Source organism: Vicugna pacos, chromosome 16 (assembly GCF_048564905.1).
Source record: "Vicugna pacos chromosome 16, VicPac4, whole genome shotgun sequence".
Classification (NCBI taxonomy): Eukaryota; Metazoa; Chordata; class Mammalia; order Artiodactyla; family Camelidae; genus Vicugna; species Vicugna pacos.
The window spans coordinates 61,274,201-61,299,282 of record NC_133002.1 but is presented as its reverse complement, the minus strand read 5'-3'; the positions used below and the strand labels follow the sequence as shown (position 1 = coordinate 61,299,282).

General features: G+C 60.3%; 2 protein-coding genes across 18 annotated transcripts in view; one reads left to right on the top strand and one right to left on the bottom strand.

Annotated features, from left to right (window-relative positions):
- The first annotated feature begins 33 nt into the window (after positions 1 to 33).
- On the top strand, positions 34 to 7,562 carry SGSH (N-sulfoglucosamine sulfohydrolase). Its single transcript, XM_072939786.1, has 8 exons — positions 34 to 180; positions 1,335 to 1,495; positions 3,020 to 3,125; positions 3,416 to 3,566; positions 3,920 to 4,076; positions 4,414 to 4,495; positions 5,354 to 5,557; positions 6,277 to 7,562. The coding sequence occupies exons 1-8, from the start codon at positions 84 to 86 to the stop codon at positions 6,834 to 6,836; spliced, it is 1,518 nt and encodes a 505-aa protein (XP_072795887.1). The 5' UTR covers positions 34 to 83; the 3' UTR covers positions 6,837 to 7,562.
- The window catches only part of CARD14 (caspase recruitment domain family member 14), a 32,818-nt gene continuing 15,294 nt past the window's right edge, over positions 7,559 to 25,082 (bottom strand). For 8 of the 17 annotated variants that reach the window (XM_072939769.1, XM_072939770.1, XM_072939777.1 and 5 more), the window contains 17 exons: positions 22,617 to 22,784; positions 21,414 to 21,533; positions 20,695 to 20,820; positions 20,146 to 20,289; positions 19,040 to 19,141; positions 18,385 to 18,521; positions 18,202 to 18,296; positions 15,923 to 15,983; positions 15,493 to 15,685; positions 13,954 to 14,071; positions 13,546 to 13,783; positions 12,472 to 12,535; positions 12,086 to 12,200; positions 11,038 to 11,211; positions 9,187 to 9,308; positions 8,416 to 8,531; positions 7,559 to 7,802 (listed from right to left, as the gene is read on the bottom strand). In XM_072939769.1, coding sequence (XP_072795870.1) covers positions 7,595 to 7,802; positions 8,416 to 8,531; positions 9,187 to 9,308; positions 11,038 to 11,211; positions 12,086 to 12,200; positions 12,472 to 12,535; positions 13,546 to 13,783; positions 13,954 to 14,071; positions 15,493 to 15,685; positions 15,923 to 15,983; positions 18,202 to 18,296; positions 18,385 to 18,521; positions 19,040 to 19,141; positions 20,146 to 20,289; positions 20,695 to 20,820; positions 21,414 to 21,533; positions 22,617 to 22,784 — 2,301 coding nt within the window. In that variant the 3' untranslated portion in view covers positions 7,559 to 7,594. Of the gene's footprint in view, positions 7,803 to 8,415; positions 8,532 to 9,186; positions 9,309 to 11,037; positions 11,212 to 12,080; positions 12,201 to 12,471; positions 12,616 to 13,545; positions 13,784 to 13,953; positions 14,072 to 15,492; positions 15,686 to 15,922; positions 15,984 to 18,201; positions 18,297 to 18,384; positions 18,522 to 19,039; positions 19,142 to 20,145; positions 20,290 to 20,694; positions 20,821 to 21,413; positions 21,534 to 22,616; positions 22,785 to 25,082 lie in introns of those variants that run through there. The other 9 variants (XM_072939776.1, XM_072939775.1, XR_012059890.1 and 6 more) reach the window with 9 other exon arrangements.

The following is a 25,082-nucleotide window of genomic DNA, read 5'->3' as shown; positions in this document are numbered from 1 at the left end:
GGCGGGGCCTAACGTGCACGTGACCCGGGGCGGGGCCCGGCGCTCACGTGACCGCGGGGCGGGGCCCGGCCGGAGCCGCCGCCATGCGCCTCCCGGTGCCGGCTTGCTGGGCGCTGCTCCTCGCCCTGGGGATCTGCCGTGCGCACCGGGCGCGCCCCCGGAACGTGCTGCTGATCCTCGGTGAGTGCATCCTTGCCGACCCGCCGCCACCCTGGGTACTGCCCTCCACGGCCGCCGGTTGTCGCCCCCAGACGCGGCCACTCGCCCCTCCCCACCAGCGGTCAGTGTTGACCCTCCTGTTCCCTGCAGTCCCTGTTGCTGTTCATTCCCTGTCTCCTCTCTTTGCTGCCCCCAGACTCCTCGTGGTCCGCTCCTTGGAGAGGGGTAGGAGCGACCATGCGGGGTCTGGCGGTGTCGGCCCCAGCATTCCCACCAAACGCCTGCCCCTATTCTGACCTTGCACCCTTACCTGTGAGCAGAGCTGCCAGGCTAACCCTGCGGTCCCGGCCCCGCCTTGAGGGGCTGGGCGGCTTTCTAGAACCCAGCAGTGCCCAGATCGTAGAGGGGATTCCAGAACAGGGGCTGCTGTCCAAGTCCCCAGAGACCAGCCCCGGGGCCCTGGGGCTGTCATCTCCACAGCAGTGATAATCCCCTAAATTTGCCCTTCCCTTGTCAGACCCCGGAGCACTGTGGCTCACCTCTCCTCCTCCTGGCTGAAGGGAGCAGCCCCCTACCACCCACACGCCCTCTCCCGTGACCTCCCCAAACCCCAAGTTCCTCAAAAGCCCTGCTGTTCACAAGACTTCCTGCGTGAGTGACTACAGCCTGGCTATCACAGGCAACCCGATTTTTTCCTCTTTTGAGGTCTGGCCTTTCGCCAGGGTCACTTTCTGATTAACTTGTGGTCTCAGGCAGGCCCTTCAGCTAATTGTAACTTAAACAGTATTCCACTGAGGGACTTCTTCAACTCCCCCTCTCCCAGAGGCACGGGGGGAGAACCAGCATGTGGGGCCACATCCTTGTGCAGTGTCTGCAGAGCCCAGGACTGCCCAGTCACACCTGCTAGCATGCCCACTGAGTGTCATGAAACTGGGCATCATGCAAGCCTGCCTGGGTCTCATGCCTGCCTGCTAGCATGCCCACCGAGTTTGCATACATGCCTGGTGGCCTTCCCACTCAGGTATCTCGCTTGCTGAATATTATGCCCCCCGGGCATCATATCTGCCTGGGCATCACTGGCTCAGGCCACGCAGCAGGACCCAGGTCTCCCTCACTCCCACAAGCTGCTCTTCTGAGCCCAGCCCACCGTGTGCTCTGTCTCCCGCCTTCTATAGCGGACGACGGAGGCTTTGAGAGTGGCGCCTACAACAACAGTGCCATCGCCACCCCTCACCTGGATGCCTTGGCCCGCCGCAGCCTCCTCTTCCGCAATGCCTTCACCTCCGTCAGCAGCTGCTCTCCCAGCCGCGCCAGCCTCCTCACTGGCCTGCCCCAGGTGAGGGCAGCAGGGGGGTGGGAGGAGGGCATGGGGGAGGGAGTGCCCCCACGGCCTCTGTAGCCCGGAACCCCTCCCTGTTCTCCCTGGGGATGCACCTGCCTTCCCTCCCCCACCTCCAGCCAAATGGTCCAAGTGCAGGCTGGGGCTGGACGACCCACTCATGAGCCCTGCCCCACCACTCTGTGTGACTGTGAGCAAGTCACTTACCTCTGTGTGCCTCAGTCCCCTCACCTGTAAGATGGGGTCACAGTAACACTTCACTCATGGGATTAGGATGGGGTTGACCAAGTTAATACTTTATAAAGCACATAGCAAGGTGCCTGGCACGTACTCGCCTGGCAATAGTGTTAACTCCTGTCGTGATATCGTCCCAGGAGCTTGTGTGACCATAAAAGCTGCCATTTAAGGCACTTACTCCGTCTTTATTGTGTTAAGGTGGGTATAATGTAAAGTTACCATTTTAACTATCTTTGAGGCTACAGTTGAGTGGCATTGATTACATCCACGCTGTGCAGCCATCACCACCATCCGCCTCCAGAACTTTTTTCTCTTTCCAAACTGAAACTCTGTCCCCAAGGGGAACTTCCTGTTCCCCTCGGCCCCGGGTCCCGTCCCTGGCAACCGCCGTTCTACTTTCTGTCTCCATGAGTTTGGCAACTCTGGGTGCCTCAACATAAGGGGAATCACCCAGGATTTGTCCTTCTGTGATTGGCGGATTTCACTGAGCATCGCGTCGCCCAGGCTCACCTGTGCAGCGGCACACGTCAGCACTTCACTTGTTTTCAAGGAGGAGTAATGCATCATTGTAGGGGGAGAGCACATTTTGTTTATCCAGCTGTCTGTCGGTGGACACTTGGGCCGCTGCCACCTTTGGCTGTTGGAATGCTGCTGCTGTAGTTAACTTGGGCGTATACAGACACTTATTCTTGATGTGTTATCTCACGACGTTAACATACGGGAGGCAGGTGTGCTCTGTGCATCCCCATCTGAGCGACAGGCAGCGCGCAGGAGACGCCCGTACAGGGGAGACTGCGGCCGGTACACGGGCGCTTCCTGAGAGGGTAACGAGGCGTGCGAGCCGCGCTCACTCCGGGCTGCGGGCCGCAGCTGAAGGGCAGGGCTTTCCCTCCTTCCATCTTTCCGGTCTGAGTTTGTAACACGCACAGCAGTTTTTTCACACTGCATGAAAGTCCGTTAATAAAGAGAGACCTGCTGCTGTGGTTTCTGCTCCACGACACGTGCTCATAGTAGGTGAGTGGGGAGGCACAGGTACCCAGAGAGGAGTAAGAGGCGCCCCTGACTTCCGTTATTTGCACCCTCCCAGTCTACTGTATTTCCTGCTGAGGGCCACAGGACGGGCCTGGGGGCCTGTCGGGCAGGGAGTCAGGCGAGAAAGCCTCTCTAACGGTTCTAAATGGGCGGCCCATGAGGGGCGGGGTTGGCGAGGCTGGGAGAGCGAGAGCCGGCGGGCAGGCCGCCGGCCGCCGGTGGTGCCCTGCCTCACGGCGTCTCTGCCGGCAGCATCAGAACGGAATGTATGGCCTGCACCAGGATGTCCACCACTTCAGCTCATTCGACCGGGTGCAGAGTCTGCCGCTGCTGCTGGGCCGAGCCGGCATTCGCACAGGTGAGGGGCTCCGGGCGGCCATGGGGGCGGAGAGCAGCTTCCCTCCCTGCCCCGGAGGAGTGAGGCCTGTCCTGAGCTCCCACTGACCCCTGCTCTGAGCATTAGGCCCCAGGGAGCCTCGACCTCCTGGCTGGACCACGGGCACGTGAGAACAAAGGCCCAGCTGCCCTCGTGGAGGCCACGGCTCAGGGGTGGGGGGTTAGGCCCAGGACTTGGGGGGGGGTGGAAAAGGGAGCAGAAGGAAGTGGGAGACCGAAGGGCTCAGGACAGGCCTGTCTCTGCGGCTCCAGGCATCATCGGGAAGAAGCACGTGGGGCCAGAGACGGTGTACCCGTTCGACTTTGCGTACACGGAGGAGAATGGCTCTGTCCTCCAGGTGGGGCGGAACATCACTAGAATTAAACTGCTGGTCCAGAAATTCCTGCAGACTCGGGACGACAGGTGCGAGGAGGGCCCCGCCCCTTTCCTGACCCCTCTCCCCCCTCCCACAGCCAGACCTCTGGGCGCTTAATACGTGATGCAGATCCCGGAGTCTGGTCGGGACTCGTGGAGTCCCCAGACAGCTGGGGTGAGGTGGGGGAGGTTCCAGATACTCAAGTCGACCTGGCCAGAGGAGGAGGGGATGTGGGGAAACTGAGGCAGTGCCGATCATGGGGATGCTCTCAGTTGTAGGGGAGGAGACAAAACTGAGGGGTGTTCCTTCCCAAAGGGTGGGGCTCCCCAAGGTAGAAGCCAGATAGGGGTCAACCGTCTGACCTTGACCTCAGTGCTCAAGCCCATCCCTCCATGTGCAGGCCTTTCTTCCTCTACGTCGCCTTCCACGACCCCCACCGCTGTGGGCACTCGCAGCCACAGTATGGGGCCTTCTGTGAGAAGTTTGGCAACGGGGAGAGCGGCATGGGGCGGATCCCAGACTGGACGCCCCAGATCTACGACCCGCAGGATGTGCAGGTGGGAGGGCCAGCCCCTCACCATGTTCCCAAGATGCCCAACCGTCTTGCATCCTTGGCCTTGTAAATCTGGGGACCAGCGCCCCTCCCGTGGGCTTGCAGCCTGGCCCCAGGTGTGTAATGAGAGACACTCCAACTCACGGCAGCCAGGCCCCCGTCTGGGGGTGGTACCCAGAAGAGTGCATATTCCGGGCTGATCCATTCTAGAAGGAAGATGACTTCGGGCCCCGGGAGGGAGGCTGGCACCTGCCTCTCCTGCCCCAATTCAAAGGCTAGTCACTGTCCTCCCCAACCTATCTGTTGTAACGTTGACTTTCCACCCACCTGCCCCGTCCCAGGTGCCTTACTTCGTCCCTGACACCCCGGCAGCCCGAGCTGACCTGGCCGCTCAGTACACCACCATCGGCCGCATGGACCAAGGTGGGGTCAAGGAGCGCAGGCGGTGGCATAGGGTGCAGCTCTGGCCCCCGTCTTGGGCTGGAAGCCGGAAGTCATGGTGTCAAGGGGCTGTGTTCCCTCTGGGGCCTCTGGGGGCAGGTCCTTCCTCCCTTTCCCAGCTTCTGGTGGCCCAGGTGCTCCCTGGCCTGTGGCTGCATCCCTCCAGTCTGTGCCTTGTCGCCACGTGACTCCTCTGTGTCTTCTCTTGTTCTGTCTCGGTTTTTCCTGTAGAGACACTTGTCATGGGATTTAGGGCACACCTAGGTACTTCAGGGTGACATCTTGAGACCTGCGACTTAACTGCATCTGCAAAGACCCTCTTTCCAAATAAGGTCACATTCACAGGTTCCAGGTGGACATACCTTTCAGGGGGACCATCATTCAACCCCCTGTAGGTGGTTGGTGCCTTTATAGTTTTCCTGTTGGTGCCATTACTTCACGGGGACCTGCAAAGGGGGTGGGCAAGAGGGAATCCCGTGTTCTGGCCTCGCCCAATACCATCCCTGTTAGTTCTATGGGGTAGACGTGAGACTCCAGGAAACACAGAAACCAGCGTGTGGCAGGTAGCAGGTGCGTGAGGGTGACATGGAAGTGCCAGGGGATGGCTGGGGTCCCTGGATGGGGTGCTCGGGTGGAGGCCGAGCAAGTCCTGCTCCAGGACAGGGCACTGGGTAGAGTGTTGAGCGGGAGGCCTGGGCTGGTGGGAAGGATGGCCCGGGTGATCGAGGGAGATGACGGCACGGGGTCCAGTGGCCGATGGTGAAGCGGGCGAGTGCCCGCATGTTCCAGTGCCACCACGCCTGCCTGTGCTGAGCGCTGCTCCCCCTCCGCACCCCGCAGGGATCGGACTTGTGCTCCAGGAGCTGCGTGGAGCGGGCGTCCTGAATGACACCCTGGTGATCTTCACATCCGACAACGGAGTCCCCTTCCCCAGCGGCAGGACCAACCTGTACTGGCCGGGCACGGCGGAGCCCTTGCTGGTGTCGTCCCCAGAGCACCCGCAGCGCTGGGGCCAGGCCAGCGAGGCCTATGTGAGCCTCCTAGGTACGACTGTGCCTCCCGCAGCAGGGCCGAGGCGGGTGTGCGCGCCACCTGCGTGAGGAGGGGACGGCTGTCACCACCTACAGGTGCAGATGCACGGCTCGGGTGAAGTGCGCGGCCAAAGGCCGCACAGCTCACAAGCACCGAGCTTGGCTTCTGGTCTGGGTCTCACCGCCTTCACGCCCGTTGTTTCTCGGCTGGCCCGCTGGTGGGCGTCAGCCACCCGGAGCCCTTGGTAGCATCCAGAGGTACCCCCCAGGGTGTGGTTCAGTAGGTGTGGAGTGGGGCCTAAGAATTTGCATTTCTGACGAGTTTCTAAGTGACAATGATGCTACAGGTCCCTCCACCCCACTCTGAGCGGTCAGGGCAGCAGGGTGCTTGGGCCCCCGTGGCTCAGGGCTCACGTCTCCCTTTGGCCCCAAAGCGCAAGTCGGGGAGCACTGTGGCCACAGCACAGCACGGGAACGGCCCCTGCATGGTCCTCAGGGTCTTAGAGGGGTACTGGGTGCCACCAAGGTGGGCCTCTCCCTATGCCATCGAAGGCAGCACGGCGCAGAGATGACACAGCAGTGACAGGCTGGCCCGTGGCAGCTTCTCCCTGTTGGTGACGTGGTGTGTGAGGCGGCCCACCAGCTTTCCAGAGTGGCTGGGATGCAGCCCTTCTGTGGGGGTGGGCCTTGCCCCTGGAGGGCCCACACCCTGAGATGCTGCCTCCTTTCCAGACCTCACGCCCACCATCTTGGATTGGTTCTCCATCCCCTACCCCAGCTATGCCATCTTCGGCTTGAAGACCGTCCAGCTCACTGGCCAGTCCCTGCTGCCAGCGCTGGAGGCAGAGCCCCTCTGGACCACGGTCTTTGGCAGCCAGAGCCACCACGAGGTCACCATGTCCTACCCCATGCGCTCCGTGTACCACCAGAACTTCCACCTTGTGCACAACCTCCACTTCAAGATGCCCTTTCCCGTCGACCAGGACTTCTATGTGTCGCCAACCTTCCAGGACCTCCTGAATCGCAGCACGGCCGGCCAGCCCACGGGCTGGTACAAGGACCTGCACTGCTACTACTACCGGGAGCGCTGGGAGCTCTACGACAGGGCCCGGGACCCCCGCGAGACCCGGAACCTGGCCGCCGACCCGCGCTACGCCCAGGTTCTGGGACTGCTGCAGACCCAACTGGCCAAGTGGCAGTGGGAGACCCACGACCCCTGGGTGTGTGCCCCCGACGGCGTGCTGGAGGAGAAGCTGTCCCCCCAGTGCCGGCCGCTCCACAACGAGCTGTGAGGCCCAGCCCGCCCCCACGGCCGGGGACCCGCTGTCCTGGGTCTGAGCCATGTCCCGGCACAGGCATCTCGGGGCGCACCCGGCTGGGGCAGGGTCCCCAGCCCGTGACGAGGCGAGGGCGGTCTGGGGGCCTGCAGGAAGAAGGGGCTTCAGAGCCTCTTGGTTCTTTGGAACCCACAGACGCTCCTGTGCCCTCCACCTAAGGGGATGCAGGCTTCCGAGTGCCACAGGGGCGGAGGGCGGGAGCAGACCTCACTCGCTGTGGGGACAGCGTCTGTCTGTCAGCCCTGGTCTGACAAGCCCGAGCTTGTCTTTGTCCTTTGCCTTGCCCACAGCCCGGCCCCGCCCCTCGGGCTGGGCTCCCCGAGGCCGCTGATTCTTGGCGGGCTCCCTGAGGGCTGAGTTCTAGCCTGGGGTCTGCAGTGGCCGAGCTTGTCCTTTTTGAGAGTCCAGGGATGAAAACACCCCATCCTCCAGCTGGGCCAGTTCTGCTTGGATGAACACAAGTCTGTGGCACAGACGTGGCTCACGGAATGCTCTAGACCTGCCCTGCCTCCATCCACCCGGGAGCAGAGGCTCCGCCAGGGAAAACCCAGAGAGGGGGCTTTTTCTCTTGAGTGGGTGGGCTCCCACCCCCATCAACTCCATCCTTGGAGGCATGAGGAGGAAGCCGCAGGCCAGAGCATTGTAAAAGCTTTCTATTTTAATAAAATATGCCAAAGTTCATTTTCTAAATTTACTTATGCCTCGGGGGGGCATCAGTGGGGGCTCTGCTCTGTCCACACAACCGTCTTCTGCTCGTCTGCGATGGCCAGGCGGACACAGCCAAGCAGGGCGTCCAGGTCACTCCAGCTGTCGGGGGCCAGGCTGCTGTACAGACAGGGCGCCTTGTCCAGCTCGCCCTCCTCCTGCCTGGCGGCCTCCAGGAGCTGGTCCTCCGTGGTGCCAAGCCGCTGCAGGGCCTTCCTGCAGGGGCCAGAGACAGGAGGGCAGCTTGGGGAGAGCAGCACGCTGGCCTCCCAGCACAGAGCCCCAGGAATTGGACACTGGCTCGGAATTCTCGGAATCCGGACGGACCAATGATGCAGAAGCTGCCCAGACGCCCCTGGACGCAGCAGCCTGCTTCAGGGGCGCCCAGTGCTTCATGAAGATGCTGTGACTCAGGCCCCAGAAGACGTGCGCTGACTGGGGGCAGGGGTCTAGTTTATAGCCTCAGTCCTCAGCTTGTAACGAGGGCAGCGGGACGTCTGGCTTTGCCCTAGCCCTGATCCAAGTTGGGGCTCTCAGCCTGCGTCCTCCCCTGACACGACTGACTGCCAGCTGCGCCCCAGGAAACGTGTGGCCTTGGCCAAGGTCAGGCAGGTTCTAGGGTCTCACCTCGCTCTGGGTCGCTCCCCGGGCGTGAGCCGTACGGCCTTTGTCCTGGGTGTTGTGGGGGAACTGCCCTGTGACACTTCGGGGGCTGGCAAGGGTGAGTTCCTGAGAACTGTCATGGGCTCTGGACGTGCTCACCGTGGGCCTTACAGTGAGGTCCGGCGCCCGTTCTGACCCCCCCACCAGCCCCCAGGGGGGTGCCTACTTGAATTTCTTTGCCACCTTCTCATTGATGGAGACGTGGATGATGATGGGGAAGACTTCCATCTTGTGCAGGACACAGATGCTGTCCAGCCGGACATCCAGGAGGGCGTGGGTGTTCTGGAGGGGAGAAGTGGGTCAAAATCATGTGCCCCAGAGGGAGCGAGGGAGGCCCACACCTGGGAGTGACGCTGAGAGAGGGGAGAGAAAGGTCAGGTAGGACGGAAGTTTGTAAGGAGAACGGGAAGAGAATTCGGGAATGCCCCTTTGTGCAAGGGTGCTTGCTGTACAGTTTTAAAAGTTTCCATCCATTTGACTTTTCACTTGGGAAGTCTAGACATCACAGGCCATTGGGACTGAGACTGCGTGGAGCTCAAACTCCAGGAGCCAGACGGCTCCGTCAACCCCCTTGGGAGTGGGGGGGGGGATGGGGCCGTCCCGCCTCCGACTCAGCTGCCCCAGCTCTTTGAATCCGTATAAACTCCACTGCTTCCAGCGAGCTGCTTAACGCGCACGCTGGGACTTAGGAGGGCCGTCTCCATCCTACTCATTACAGGTGTTTATTGAACGCTCCCTGCTGCAGAGGAAGAGGCTCAGGGGAGCGAAGAGGCTCGCCCAAGATCACGTGGATTCCAGGTGGCAGAAGCAGGGTGTGTCTTTCTGGGATGGAACCAGACACGAGCTGAGCACTAACCTGGGGCGTCCGGGGGCCCTAGCGGTTGGCCTTTCCTGCCCTTTCCCACCGCCCTCCTCTAGAGCCCCCCCTACCTCTTACCTTTTCCATGAGGGACTCGACTGCTCTGCGGGTCACACAGTAGTGGCCACCGGGTGCCTCCCTCTCCTGGATGATGTCCCCTCTCTGGCAGGAGGTGTCATACTCCTCCTGGCTCAGGTACTCTGCAGGTGACAGTTGATGGATGTCACACACCCAGCTATTCCCGCAGGAGCCCGTGCCAAACACCCCCACCCCCATGGACCCACACCAGCTCTGGGAAGCCCTTCCTGCGTGCCCCTGCTCTTCCCACTCCCAGGAGTCTGTGCCCAGCACATTCACCCTAAACCATCAGACACAGCAGGTGCACAGTCAGTGCCAGGACATGGGTGGATGGTTGGAAGGAAGGAAGGAAGGAGGGACAGATGTAGATAACCCCTCTCCCATCACTTTCCAGGCTCCAAACTCACATATCCAACTTCCTGCATCCAGAAATCCCTCTGATTTCAAATCACTGGTTCTCATCCAGGGGTACTTTTGTCCCCAGTGTGCTCTCCTCCTGGCCTCCACCTTCCAAAGTACCCCCAGATCCTGGTGATCCCAGCTTGCAGATGGCGCTCAGGGCTGCCCTTGCCTCCTGACTGTGGCTTTGCTGCACCCCCTCTGGCTCCCGGCATTCTGGTGGTCCTCAGCTCATCTCCCAGCCCCTAGCCATGCCCTTCTCCAAGCCATCTTCACCACAGGCATTCAAGGACCAGGCCCGGTCTTGTCTCCTTGCCTGTTACACAACACGGCACGTCCGGGTGCCTGCCCCCGCCCCCATCATGCCACCTGCGCCTCGGTGCCCTTGCACATTCTGCTCCCTTAGCCTGGACTGCCTTGTTCTGCTCACGAACTCTGCCAGCCCGTCAGATCACAGCCTCCATCCCTCCCCCCTCCCAGGACTCCCGCTTCCGGCCATCACGGAGCTTAAGCCGTGTCTTTAGGTGTTTTTCTCCAGCGGCGCAGAACAGACCTCCGAGGGCCTCTTGAACTCCCTGTCTCTAGCCCCCTACACAGAGCCTGGCACACAGCCGGTGCTCGCTGGAGGAACCTCGTGGACCAAGCCCGCTGCCCTCTGTCCCCTCTGGACTCCAGCAGGGACGGGCAGGCCCTGTTCACACTCAGGCTGTGACACAGCTCTCCCTGGAGCCACCGTGGGGTGGGGGTGGGTGGGCAGATGAAAGCGCCAAGGAGCTAACTCCCTCTCCAACCTGCCAAACCACCTTTCCTGCTGAGCAGGGACACTCAGGCTCTGTCCCCTGGGACCCAGGATCCCCAGTGGCCATTCTGTCTCCATGGCTCTACACGGATTGGCTTTGGGCAGGAGGACAGAGCCATACAGCTCTGGCCGTACAGCTCCATTAGGTACAAGCCTATCTGCCACCAGTAGCCGCTCTGGGTGGAATGGCAGCCCCCCAAATCCACGTCCACCTGAAAGCTCAGAAGGCAGCCTTTGTTGGAAACAGGGTTTTACACACGGAGCTAGTTAGGATGGGGTCACACAGGAGCAGGGTGGCCCTAAGTCCAGTGACTGGTTCCTTGTAAGAAGATCGTGCGAAGACAGAGAGGCGAGGAGGCGGAGGCTGGAGCAACGCAACCCCAGGCCGCCAGAGCAGGAAGGGGCCGGAGGGCGCGCCCCTAGGGCCTTCGGGGGGAGGGCGGCCTGTGGGGGCGTCCTGATTCCGGACTTCTGGCCTCCAGAACCGTGAGACAATAAATCTCTGCCTTTCTAGCCCCCTACTTGGTGGTCCTTGTCACGGCTGCCCTGCGACCTCCTCTGGCCATGCTGCCCTCCTGAAAGCAGGCATGGAGTGCTGCGGAGGCCCTGCCCGCCAGCCACCAGCCAGGCGGGACTCCCAGCTGAGCGCCTACCTGCTAGGCATCTCTTAAACCCGTGGAGGAGGCACAGCTTCTTGATCAGGATCTCCCCGACTACCCCGGGCACGAAGAGCACGGGCCGGGCCTGGCTGGGCCGGCGGGGGTGCACCAGGGTGTAGGGCACCAGGGTGAAGCAGCTCTCGGCCCAGAAGCCCATGGTGGGGGGCTCTGCAGGGAGAAGAGCTGTGAGCAACTGGGCCAGGCCGCTCCCTCGCGTCACCAGGTCCCCGGCCCCACCCCCGAGGGACGCGTCTGCTTTGTGTGCTGGTGCAGCCCCAGCAACTGCAGGGCCACACGGGGTCTGGCACGATGCACTGTGCGCTCCACACCAACCGTGGTTGAGCGATTCCCTTGTGCCGGCTGACCAGATGCCCCGTGGTTCCCCAGAAACAGCTCTGCAAGCTGCAGTTCAAGCTGTTCTCCTCATTTGGCCCACAAGGAGGATAGAAGCCCACTTTCTTCCTTCTAAACGATCTGGAAACCTCCTGTGTTGTCAGCCCTGGCCTCCAAGGACTCAACCCCATTCCTTCCCTCTCTCCTGAGTCCCTCCTCTCTGCTCCTGGTCATCCAGGTTAGATTACGCACTCAGAAAACTTTTCAAGGAGAACATTCACCTTCCTCTAAATTCACTTCCGCTCATCTTCCTGCACAGTTTTACCTGCTCGGGGGTCCGGGCTGTGCTGGCCTCTGTCACGGCCTCATGCCCACACCCGTCCCTCAGCAGCTGTCTGAGGGGTTCACTGGTTTGTGCAACGCTGGGCACTTGGAGGGAGTTCACGCTGCACTATTCTAAAGGGACTGCTGACCACATGATCGTACCAGTGGCTTCAGACTGTTTTATCAGGGTGGGTTACAAGAAGTACAGGAGTGCTGGTTAAAGGACACTGAAGTTGTGCACCTCAACTGCTCTCCAGAAAGACACACAGACATCAGTTATGATTCTTAAAACACTGACTCTGGCCTAGGTGAGTGGGGTCACCCTGACCCAGCTGACCAACCAGAGCAACTCCCGGAGACCCTCCACCAGCTCCACCCACCTCACCTTCTGCCCAGCTCGGGTCCAACTGGCCCCCGTCAAAGGATGACCACAGAGGGGTGGCCTTGGTTCGGTCCACACTGACGATGCGGACCAACTTTCGGGCTCCCCCAGAAGGCTGCTGGATGGGGGAGAAGGGACGTCCACACAGGGCTGGGGGCCTGGTACCCCACCCCCAGCAAACCCAGGGTGGTCCCTGGACCTCCAGGCTGTGCCTGTCTTCCAGCCCACCCCAGGTGGGACCCTCTGAGTGGAAGGCAGGGTCGACTGGGCCCCTGCGTCCAGATGATGTGAGCCTGGGGAGGAGGAAGGCCATGGGAGAGAGGCAAGGCCCACCCGAGTGGGACCTGGCATCCAGGATCTGGGCTGGCCGGGTGAGCTTGCCGCCTCACCTTGCGGGCGATGGTGCTCTGATGAGCCATGTCCTGGATGAGGCCGATGAGCAGCTGCTGGGCTCTGCACAGAGGAGGACGCCCCGGCCCAGCTTCAGGGAGGGCTGGGCAGGAGAGGACGCCCCGGCCCGGCCGTGGGGAGGGCTGGGCGGGAGAGGACACCCTGGCCCAGTGTGCCAGGACACCCCCCTGCACAGGCCATAGTTATCCTCCCCAGAGGCCACTACAGCCCTCTGGGCTTGTAAAAACCTGCAGAGCATCCACCCAACCCTGGAGATGCTAGCTGAGTTGTCCTGAGGTGGGACCTGGCTGACGCAGTGTGAGCAGGCCGGAGGCCAGTGCTCCAGAACCTCACTTCTCCCGGTGTGGCCTGTGGACTTCAGCCTGGCATCACCCAGAGACCGTGCTGGAAATGCAGTCTCAGGCCTCTCCCTGCCCCCGCTGAGTCTGACCTCCAGGTGACAAAATCTGTACTGAGCCGGACAAGACACTGCGCTCTGCGCCCCATGGCGGATCCAGAACGTGGTTCTGCGTCGGGGAGACGCTGCTCCCAGGAGGGCGCCGGCTGGCCCGGCTGGCCCAAGACTCGGGGTTGCCCGGGATATGGGGTTTTCTGTGCTAAAATCAAGACAGCCCTGGACACACCAGCTCGATGGGTCACCTACCCCCAGGGTGCACTGGAGACATCACTGGTTGTCACACCTGGGGCGAGGGGCACTACTGGCACCCAGTGGGTGGGGGCCAGGATGCCACTCAACATCCTGCACTGACCTGGACGGCCCCCCAGGACGAAGAGTGAGCCAGCTCCAAATGTCAGTACTGCTGAGGGAGAGAAACTGGTCCTGAATGCTCTAGAGTGCTCTGGGACTGAGGTCCATCCCTTCTCACAAAGCCCCGTCTAAGCAGTGAACGTGGCATTCCACTTCTTTGAGGCACCCCACCCTCTACCCCTGGGCAGTGGAGGGAGCCTCAGGAAGGCTGTCCCTCCCGGGCAGGAGGGGACCCCCATGCTAAGTGAGACCACACAGAGCCACCCCTCTGGGGGAAGGGGTGGGGCCCACGATGGCCACTCACCTCGTGTAGTTGGGGACAGCGCCATGTTCGGTGCCCTTGGTACATTGGGGGCTGACACGGTGGGCATGCCAGCAGCTGCCCCCCTGGAACAGTGTGTCCGTGATGTGCAGGACGTCGTTGCAGTGCACCTGCAGCTCCCCCTCTGCCCGCCCCTCCATGGCCAGGTTGACCCGGATGTAGAAGGAGTCCCCTGACGTGGCCACTTTGGCCTCCATGTCCTGGACCAGCTTCTTATAACCTGATCAAAGAGGACATGAGGACAGGTAACCCTGGGGCCGGATCCCCCGAGAGGATGGTTCTGCCCCGAGAGCTTCTGCAGACTCGGGACCCAGCCTGGCTCTGGAATGTGCAGGGAGCCTTGGCATTGGTGGTCTCTAGGGGAAGGGGAGGGGGCTGAGGACTGTGTACCTTCCATGTTGACCTTCACAGACAGGCAGCAGAAGCCGTTCACCCTCTGGAGAAGTCTGACGGCTCGCTCCAGGGTCATGCCCTCCAGGACGACCTTGGACAAGGGCTCCGTTTCCACCTGAGGGCAAATCTCGAGGGTCACTGCTTTGATCACGGTTCTGCAGCCACAGTCTGAGCGTAGGCGTGTGCCCTGCAGGAGACCCACTCCTTCCCGGACACCCCCACGCACCCTCAGAGCCTTCATCTATCACCCGCCCGGCGTCGGGATGTCTTGGTGCAGCGCCTCCAGGCTACACACCTTCCGCCAGAGATCGTGTACTGAGATGGCCCCTGCGCCCCGAGTTCCTGCCCTATGACATGCTCCGTTCCAGAGCAGCGTTCAGCCTGGGACTACTGACATCTGGGGCCACCATGGGCCCTGCAGGATGTTTTGTGGCATCCCTGGCCTCCAGGCACCAGCTGCCAGGGCACCCCTCAGGCCACCACGTCCCCAGCTGTGAAACCCACGGGGCTCTCATCCACTCACTCGTTCCTGGTGGTGTTTCAGTTTAGGAGAGTACATGTTTTTATGAGAAAAAAATGTGTTTCTAACACCGTTAGAACCGAACTGGCCCCATTGGGATATCAGGACTGTCTCATAAAGGGGCTCCGTTGCTGTAACCACAACGTGAGCTGATAATCGCGAACCTCTAGGACTCTCAGAAACGTGACGAGGGGCCTGTGTCGTGGGGCGGTGGGGGGGGGTCAGACTACCTACCGGGTGACACTCACATCAGGAGCTCCACATGTGACCATTCAAGAACTCGGCTTGGCACATGGACAGCAAGGGGGAAGCTGTGGGGTTCGCAGGACTCCTGACCGGGGCACAGCCCCTCCCTGTCCACCCAGCACTCACCTTCATGCCCTACACCCCACCCCCCGGTCGGGCCTCAGGAATGGGTGACGTCTGTTTGCTCATTTTTCTATTCTTAGAAGCTTGAAGTTTAATGATTCTGCTTTTCGGCTCCATCAAAGTCACCTCCCTGTCCGTGTGTCTGCTTAATACTATAATTAGTTAAGTTGTACACTTAGGTTTTCTACAATTTAATGAATATTTTACAATAAAAAAGTTGTAAAATGCCCCCAATAGTTAAAATTGTGAGTTTTGTTACATGTCTTTTCACACACACACACACACACACACACACACTGACAGTGAACAGTTTACAGTTTAAAAGAAAAGCCCCCATCAGAATCGTACACGGCCTTTGTCGAAAGATCCCTGGGTCAAGACTGCTGCAGCCCACAGCCCTCTCAACGCGCCGGCCCAGCCTTGCTCGGCTCGCAAGTCCACCCTCCGGGCCCAAGGACGTCGGCCTACAGGAGGGTGCATGGGCCTGGTGAGAGTCCCTGGGGCTCTCCTCTAAGTGGGTGTGACGCTCTGCTTTCCATCAGCCCGAGAAGGAGCTCGGGCCACGCCGACAACACACCTTCATCAAGCTGGGTCTGCGGCTGCCGCTACCGCCCCTGAGAGGATGCCGGGCTCCAGGGAGCACTCACCATCGTGATCTGGGTGCCAGGGCGCAAGGCCATCTGGTCGGCCGCGGAGCCTGGTGTGACCCGGTGAATGAAGATGCCTGTGAGGTTCCCACCAATGACGCTTATCTGCTCCAGCAGTGCATCCCCCTGGAAGGCCAGCACCGTGACCTGGCTCAGGATCTTGCGGGCCAGCCTCCGCCGCACCGGGACGCTGCTGTGGGAGGGGAGGGGTACGAGCTCACAAGGCCCAGTGCAGGAGTGGGGCCAGGCAGTCGGGCCAGGCAGTCGGGCCAGGCCGCCTCCCCATTGGCCCTCTAGCCCAGCATTCTGGAATTTTCCTTCCCCCTCCTTGACCTCATCCTCAGAAAGGCTGTCACCTCCCAACAGTGATGGAACACAGCCCTTGCTCTGCTCTGCCACCTGCTGGCCCTGGCCCCCACCCTCTGCTCACCTGGCGGAGAGGCAGGGGTCCCCAGAGGACGGCTGCAGGCTGTTTTCAGACTCCGGAAGGTCTAGGAGGAAGCTGGGCTTAGACACGGAGCCAGGTTGGCCCCCCAGGTCTCCCTACTCCTGACGGAGCTTCGGCTCACCTGTGTAGCTCCAGTGCCCACCCCCAGCCACGAGCACCCCCTACCTGTCCTTTCAGGGAAGCTGAACCTTCCCCTCCGCCTCCCTTCCTTGATGTCTAGAATCCTGACTCACCTCCCTCAGAGCAGGAGTAGCCCATGAAGAGTTGCACCTGCCAGGGTCTGACCTACATCGCGTCCCTTTGCGATATTCGAATGAGTTGCCAACATTTTATAAGACAGGGAATCTGGAGCGTGGATTTCTGGCTTCACTTGAAAAATCAAATCAAGTGTAGCCCTGGGTCCCTACTTCTGTGTGGCAGCCATCGCCAGCACGCCCCAGGCCACACTGCCGCCTAGCTGGCTGTGGCAGGCCCCTCAGTTAGCAGTCCCAGGACTAGAGGCCCCAGGGTCTCACCTAGGCCTGTATGTGGCCTGTGAGGCATCAGCCTTCCTGCAGGTGAGGCTCCCCTCCTCACCTCCCGAGCTGCTCCCGAGGACCAGGGGCCGGCAGCCTGCGCCCAGCTCACAGGCACATGTCCACTCGTGCTTACATTCAAAGCCGAGTGAAATTATATGTTCCTGACGTACTTGAGGTCAGTTCCACTAAAAGCATGTGAATCAGGACATTACACAGAATCACGACAAAGGACAATAAAGAGCAACGACTTCCCTGCTCCTGATCTCACATTCAGGTCAGTTCTGCCTTGGGCAGATCCTCTCCGTTGATTCCAGTTATAAATAAAATGGCAATGAATTTGGGAGAGGTAAGGTTTCTGCTCATGTGACCCACAAAAAGCCTCAGGCCTCGGCCCTAAAGGCGCCACCACGCAGAACAGTATGGGGTACTCGCGCCCCCTGCCAGCCGTGGGGTGAAATCCAGACAGGAGCTAAGAGCCTACTGTGTGCAAGGCCCAAGGCTGGGGCAGATGTGTGGGGGTGGGGGGGAAAGCAAAGGGGCTGCCCATGTGGGGCCCAAGCCTTGAGAAGGAGGGAGGACCACTCAAGTCAGAAGCATGAGGACTAAGCCGCAGGAGAGATGGCAGGTCTCAGGAGGGAGGACCACTCGAGTCAGAAGCATGAGGACTAAGCCGCGGGAGAGATGGCAGGTCTCAGGAGGGAGGACCACTCGAGTCAGAAGCATGAGGACTAAGCCGCGGGAGAGATGGCAGGTCTCAGGAGGGAGGACCACTCGAGTCAGAAGCATGAGGACTAAGCCGCAGGAGAGATGGGAGGTCTCAGGAGGGAGGACCACTCGAGTCAGAAGCATGAGGACTAAGCCGCAGGATAGATGGGAGGTCTCAGGAGGGAGGACCACTCGAGTCAGAAGCATGAGGACTAAGCCATGGGAGAGATGGCAGGTCTCAGGAGGGAGGACCACTCGAGTCAGAAGCATGAGGACTAAGCCATGGGAGAGATGGCAGGTCTCAGGAGGGAGGACCACTCGAGTCAGAAGCATGAGGACTAAGCCATGGGAGAGATGGCAGGTCTCAGGAGGGAGGACCACTCGAGTCAGAAGCATGAGGACTAAGCCGCGGGATAGATGGGAGGTCTCAGGAGGGAGGACCACTCGAGTCAGAAGCATGAGGACTAAGCCGCAGGAGAGACGGCAGGTCTCAGGAGGGAGGACCACTCGAGTCAGAAGCATGAGGACTAAGCCATGGGAGAGACGGCAGGTCTCAGGAGGGAGGACCACTCGAGTCAGAAGCATGAGGACTAAGCCATGGGAGAGACGGCAGGTCTCAGGAGGGAGGACTACTCAGGTCAGAAGCAGGCACCTCGGCCAGGAGCGGTGAGCTCAGAAGCCCGATGCCCTCTGATGTCACTAGGAGGCCCAAGTGTCCACGGGTCAGAGCAGGGAGGGACAGAGAGAGGACACACGTGCCTGGAGCTGCTGAATATCAATACTGAGCTGGACATGGAGGTGAATGCAACTCCCCTGGCCTCCGGGGAGAAACAAAAGCACACCCAGTAAACAGAGGGTATCTGGACACTGGTCTGAGCTGGCAGGCAGCCTGGATTTTGCCACAGGCCCGGGCAGGGCAGCAGTCAAGTTCACTCCTCTCTGCCCATCCCCTGGAGAGCCTGAGGTGCCTCACCCACCTCCCTGAAGATCCCCAGCCCAGGGGAGGTAAGTGGCTGCAGAGGCTGGGGGTGCACTCACCTGCCTGGTCTACAATCTCATAGTCCAGGTCAGCGTCGTCCACCTTGGCACCCAGGCAGCTCCCCTGGTCTACCTCCAGGATTTCCGGGCAGCTGCTACAACACATAAGAAGATGGAAGTCAGCATCCCAGTGGGCTGCTAGGGGGCCCGAGTCATGGGACCCCATTACCAGTCCTGTTCTACCTGAAAGACCAGGGGTCTTCCCGGAAGTCCTCCGCGGCCCGCTTGTATAGGGACTGCTGGCTGGGAGGCACGGGGCTACTGGAGCGGAAGCTGTCCACCAGCTCGCGGCTGGACGTGGCGCTCAGGTCGGAGCAGAGCTGAGATTGCAGGAGGTAGGAGCAGAGGTCAGCATGGGGCTCAGACGGGGACCACCCAGGACACCTCCCGGCTGCCCCAGTGTGTAAGGGGAGTCATAACAAGCCACAGCCTCCCCCTGACAGGACAGAGGCAGTGAGACGAGGGGAGGGAGGAGCACAGAGCCAGGCCACAATAATTGAGCACCTACTATGTGCCAGGCTATTAGCTGCGTTCTGTATCTTCCATCGCTTAGGTCTCATGATAAATCTACACGGTGGTGTATATGGTCTCTCACTTCACACATACAGCAACCGACGCCCCGAGAAGCCAAGTCACGTGCTGGCAGCGTGTAAACGTGCAAGAGCAGTGCGTGGTGCTGGAGGACGCAGGTGTGCAGTGTGGATCTGAGTGTAGCCCCTCCGTTCACTTAATAGGCATCTCTTTAGCATCTGCTATGTGCCAGGCCCCCTTCTGCCCCAAGAGACGAGGGTGCACCTGGTCCGGGCCCTGCCCGTGGCACCAGAGGCACTGGCCTTACCTCAGAGGGGCTGCCGTCGTCCCGCGGGCAGAGGGCAAACGTGCGCGTCAGCCGCTGCTTCCCCTTCGGACAGGGCTCCCTGGGCCCCGCCTCCTGCTTGGGCTGCCAGAGACAGCCACACGGCTGGTTAGTTCAGGGAACGTCCTCTGGATGCCCTTGGGGTTTCTACCAAGCCCTAACCCCCATCTCCAGCCTCCAGCCAGCAGGAGGCTTCCTTTCATTGGCTTCCAGACAAAACAGGGATGTCTCCTCCTCCTGGCCTGGGAGCCCGGCATTGCAGGCACTGACCACGGGTACACAGAGCAAGTGGCTTGGCGCCTGCACTTCGCTCCTTTTGGGTGATATCTGTTATTCTCTCCTGGTTAGACAGATGGCACACACTTAACGTATAACACGTCTATGCAGACTGCCGCGGCGGGGGAGGCGACTGGAGAAGAAAACAAAGTGGGCTCGTCCTCCCACACGCAGAGACGGCACGGCTAGCAGCTTGCTGCCCGTCCGTCAGTCCTTCTTACGCGCGTAATGTATTTTGTGAACGTGGCTGCTGTGGTGAGGGGGGAGGGAGGGCGGGGGCCGCTGCATGGGGAGGGGAGGGTCTGGCTGTGCCTCCCACCCGGGTCCCGGGCACCTCTGAAGAGTGTTGCCCGCCTGCCAGGCTGCCCGGAGCTGCGTTGCTGACGAGGCTTTAACTAGAGGCCTTACAGCCGTGTCAGCTCCGGGCAGACGCAGACCTCCACACCGCGCGTCTGTCACCCGGCGCTCAGATAACTGACTTGCAAGCCTCCCACGGAGGCTTCACCCCCAGAGTAAGTGCTGCCTGTACAGCTTCGTATGCTTTCTTTCTTCATCAAACACCACCCTTTACAGGCTCCAGAACCTTCTGTTAAGCTGCCCCTTCTATGAGGTGCACACTGTTATCATAAAAGAGGTGCAGGAGCAGACGCAGCCTGCCCAGCTGGGCCCCGTCAACATCCGGCCACACGGGCCGCTCACCGGAGCCCGCGCGGTGTTTGCAGTTGGACCCGGTGGTGCCAGCTGGGCCCGGTGGCCAGCTCCGTCCCGCTCCGAGCACGTCCGTGTCCCCGCTCTCGGCTGGCGGCACTCACCCCGGGCGGCAGCGACTTGGCCTGCAGCTGCTGGCGCAGCCGGCAGACCTGGTCCGTCAGCTCAAACACCTTCCTGCGGAGGGCGTCCTTCTCCGTCAGGCTCTGAGAAATCTCCACTTGGGCTCCGTCCCTCGCCAAGTAAGCCTGCGGGCAGAGACAGAGCTAATGTCCAGAGCGGAGGGGCCACCACGATGCAGGAGTCCAGCCAGAGGGCCCCTGTTTCTGGCCCACGTTTATCCTGGACTCCGACGCTCTCTTCATGTAAACTGTGCGGCTTTAGTACACACGGTGGGTGGGGTGCACACGAACACCCTGTGCCGGAAAGGAAGGCGGGAGGGTGGTGTACAGTGAGCGTGGCACCAGACGGCAGCCGCAGGGAGTTAAGAAACCTCCCCGGGACCAAGGAGAGAGACCCCAAGTCTGGAACCAGCTGCCATGGAGGGCGGCTGACCCGGCTGGCCAGCCTTCGGCCACGCCCAGAGGGCCCTTCCAAGCCGAGGCGTGCAGGGGTGGCACCTGCTGCTCTCGGAGCCACGCCTCTCCCGGTACCTGGTCCCGCTCCTTCTGCAGCTCGACCACGTGGCTCTGCAGGGCGCCCAGCCTCTCCTTGTAGATCTCACAGTCCACCTGCGTCTTCTGGAACTGGAGCAGGGTCTGCTCCTTCTCCTCCCAGTACTGGGCAGAGGGGGACAGGGCCGGCCCACGGAGGTCAGTGGCTCTGGGGAGGGGACTGAGGACAGGTGCGGTGGGGGCCTCAGGGAGAGGGTGGGAGAGGCTCTAGAGGGAACTTAGGCGAATTCATGCTCGCTTCCTAAGTGCTAGATTTCCGGCGCATCTACAGAGCTGCTGCGCTGAGTGCACACGGGTGCTGCACGCCTAACTGTGTCTTATTTATTCCACGTCCCCAACCCATAAATAATTTCCCTCCTCCTGCCGCATTCTCTTCCACCGTCTTCTTTCTCCTTGTCCTCCCTGCGCCTTTTATAGCAACTAAATCAACCTCCGGCTCGCCTCCGGGGGCGCCACACACTTGAAATCACTCTGTGCTTTAATCACGTGTCTGCATGGCCTGTCTTCTGACCACCCCGCAAGTAGACGTGACCTCTAATCTCAGACTGTGACGGTACGGCTTTGATGGAGGAATAAACAAATGGGCCAACACTTTCATTAGGCAAAGTTGGTTTTAAGCTCCATGTGGATTAAAGAATCTGCTTCCCCGCCCCGCCCTGACGGGCAGTCCCGGCCCTACGCACGGCCCGGAGGCTCACCTGCTTGCGCTGTCTCTCGGCGGCCACGGCCCGCTCCCGCAGAGAGTGAATGCGGTCCACCAGCTCCTGCCTGCTCTCCAGGGCCTCATCCAGGTTCTGCTCCAGAATGTCCTTCTCCGCCTGGTGCAAGGACAGGTCAGCCCAGGGGCCCGGACCTCCCCAGAGGCCTGGCCCTGAAGGAGCACCGTGGCACCCCATCCTGAGGGTAGGAGGCAGGAAGCTTCGAGGCTGGGCGTGTGGGTGGGTTTAGCCTTATTGTTGAACGGCAGGCAGGAGAAAAGGCAAGCTCAGCAACCGGGATGGGGCACGTGCATTTCCACCGCACACGCGCGTGGCGAGGGCACGGAGCAGAGACGGCTGAGAGCCGCCAAGGGGGGCGCCGCACCTCCTCCCTCTAGGCAGTTTCTGCCCGCTCCTTTGACAAGTCCACCCCTGGAGCTTCCAGCAGCGGGAACGCCAGCAGCATGTCATTCAGTTCTCACACCCACTTTTATGAACGATGGCCCAGCCCAGGCCTTGTGACGGCAGTGCCAGGGTGGCGGGCTGCCCCACACCCCGTGAATGTCTATTGAAGGACCAGCTCAAGAAATAGATATTTATTGATTGAAAGGGACTGAAGAGGAGAGGCAGAGGTTTTGCATAATTCCAGGGCTTCGGTCACTAAATTCTCTGCATCCTACGATCCCCACACCCCTGTGCCCGTACGGGCAGGACGACAGAATATTTTTCAGGCAGAAAGGTTCCCTTCCGCCCCCCACCCACACACACACCCTTAAAGCTAATCTCATCCTTTATAACCAGCCCCATCTACTCGAAAACAACACGGCAGCAAACCAGCTGAGGGAGGCTTCTGAGTACGTCTGCAATAGCTGTGGGTTCTCCCAACGTTCGGGGCCGGGGGAGAGCAGGACGGAGGGACGTGAGAAGGAGCAGTGGGGGTGAGTCACTGGGTTTCATCTCACCCAGTCCTTCTCCACACCTCAACGGCACCACCTGTCAGCCATCCACAGTGTGGAGGCCACAGGCTGAGGCCAAGGACAGTCCCTGCTGGGCGGGAAGCTGACCTTGGGGGGACCAAGGCAGGAAGCTGAGTCTCAGCAGGGTGCCGGGGTGGGGAGCCGAGTCTTGGGGGGACCAGGGCAGGGGGCTGAGCCTCAGGGGGACCAGGGCGGGGGGACGCGTCTCGAGGGGACCAGGACCCACCAGGCTGAACGTCAGGGAGCGGAGTCTCTCGTTCTCCTCCTTCAGGCGGCTCAGCTCCTCGTCTTCAGGCTCCAGGCCGCTCGCCATCTTCAGCGACCGCTCTCGAGACTCCCGCTCACAGGAAGAAGACATCTTCTCCCGCTGCAGCTCTTGCTTCATCAGATACAGCTGCAGGGAGGAGGCGCGAGGAAGGGTGTCACTGCTGACTCTCCACCAGACCAGCATCACGTCTGTTTGCAACCTTTCTCCTTAAGGATGCTGCTGTTCGTACTCAAAGAGGTCCCTCTCCTGAGATTTCAAAATCCATGAACGGGTTTTACCTATAATAGTCCTAACCCCTGCCGGGGGGAGAAAAGCATTTTGGCTTTATTTTATAGATGAGGTGCAGGGGTTAAGTCACTGGCCTAGGGTCCCCAGGAATAGAACAAGGAGCCCGGGCTACCAGCTCTTGGACCTGACGGTCCTTGCAGCTGGGTGAACGGCCAGTAAGCCTCCTCCAGCACGGCCCTGGCTTCTCTGCCTTCCAACATTTTGCTAAACAGGTCAGGTGAAGGGAACGTGGGTTCATGAAAATCAGTAAGTAAAAGAAGGGGAAGGCAAGTCAGATGGAGCCTAGGTGCCTGGGAGCACAGGACCCGGTCTACTCGGACACACCTGCAATTCGCGTGCTAATGAGGGCCACCTCGCACCCAGCAGGCTGCGTGCCCAGGGCCGTGGGCTCCGGAGACCACCTGGTGAGGACCTGCGGCCTCAGCTCTGCTGGGTAGTGGTCCAAGAGAAACTTGGACCTCGAGCCAGTGGACCCGGCCTCTCCGCGTACAGGTGTGGTGGCCCTGGGGAGAGGGCATTTCCCCAGAGGCAGAGCCAGGAAGCGTGGGTGTCGGGGAAGAGCCCAGCACGCACACTGGGGCCTGGGTCAAGTGGAGAAGGAAGAACCCCTGTGCTCGCGCTCTCCCCTCCTGACACCTAGTCCCTTTCCATAAGCCGTTCCTGCGTTCCTGCTACGGGCTGCCAGGATTCAGCATGCCATGGTCTCCAGATTCAAAAAGCAAAAAGGGAAGGGGGAGACCTAACACTGAAAGTAACTCAAACAGCTGAACCTCGTTACATTTCCAGCTATTACCATAACCACAATGAAGGGGGAGAGGGAGAAGGCAGGGCATGTACAGTAACTCATGAACACAGCCTTTAACCACAGATCCTGAGCCTGGGGCAGGCTTGGGTGGCAGCAGGGGGAGAACTGCAAACCCGAGTTTTGTCTATTTTACCGGTGTGGGCAAAGCGACTGACACTATTTCAGAGGTGCCATAGGGCTGGGCAGGCGAGGACCGTGCCCGTGTTGCGGGAGCCAGGGCTCTCACCGGGGAAGGAGCACACGTACAGAACGGGGCGGCGAGGAGAAACCCTGGGGGAGTGGCTGTAATTAGAGGTTTGGGTGTGAACTCACGATTTCTAAAATACGTGTCTGCACGTGGGTGCTGGCACACACCTGCGTGTGCGCGCGTCTGCACACGCATGTGCACCTGGGTATTCACATGCACGTTCTTAGCTCTGCCTACTGAAAGGGCAAAGGAGCAAAGACACCCAGGAGCAGTGAGCTCACCTAGAGCCCAGATCGTGGTCTCCAGCAGGAGCAGGGCCCCTCCAAGAAAGGGCTGACCCTGGAGCTGGGGCCGGGCGGCTACGAGATGCTCCTACAATATTTTGTGATGCCAGGAAGGGAGAGTCAGTGCTAAGAAAACGTGGGGCGTGTCATGTCACAGGACACAACGCAGATTGAAGGGGCCTCCCACTGGCCAAATGTGGGACACCTTTAGCACCAAACTCATTAAGGACAGTATGTCACCGACCACTGGAAACAGAAGTCCAGGCGTCTGTCCCATGAATGGGTGTACAAGCAGGGAGAGGGAAAGACTCCTCCTCACACAGGGCGCCCAAAAGGTGGGGCTCGTCCTTCTGCAGCCACCGCAGTAAAGAGGCATTTGGGCAAGTCCAGGGGGAAGTGTTGACGAGGAGCGGGGTGCCCGGTGGTGTCAAAGCGCCCCCCACCCCCAGATTGTTTACTAGCTGCCGGGAGTAACGGCATGACTGGTGATTTTGGTTCCGCACCTGATCCCGGACTGGAGGGAAAATGCCGTAAAGGGTGTAATTTAGGTCAACAGATAAAACTGGAACACTGACAGTAGATTGGATTAAAAAGATTGTATCAATGCAACGTGTGACGCTGACAGGATATCTTGTTATTAGGAAATACACACTGAAATGTCTAGGAGTAAAGGGCCGTGATGAACACGGCTCAAGTGGTTCAGGAAAAAGGGCGCACGTGTGTGGAGAGAGACAGAGACAGAGCACGAGTGATAAAGTGAGGACACATGGGTGTCCCTTGTATTTTTAGTCATGTATTTTGGGGCAAATTTGAAATTCTTCCTAAATAAAGTTTAAAATCAAAAAACAAGAAACAGTGCC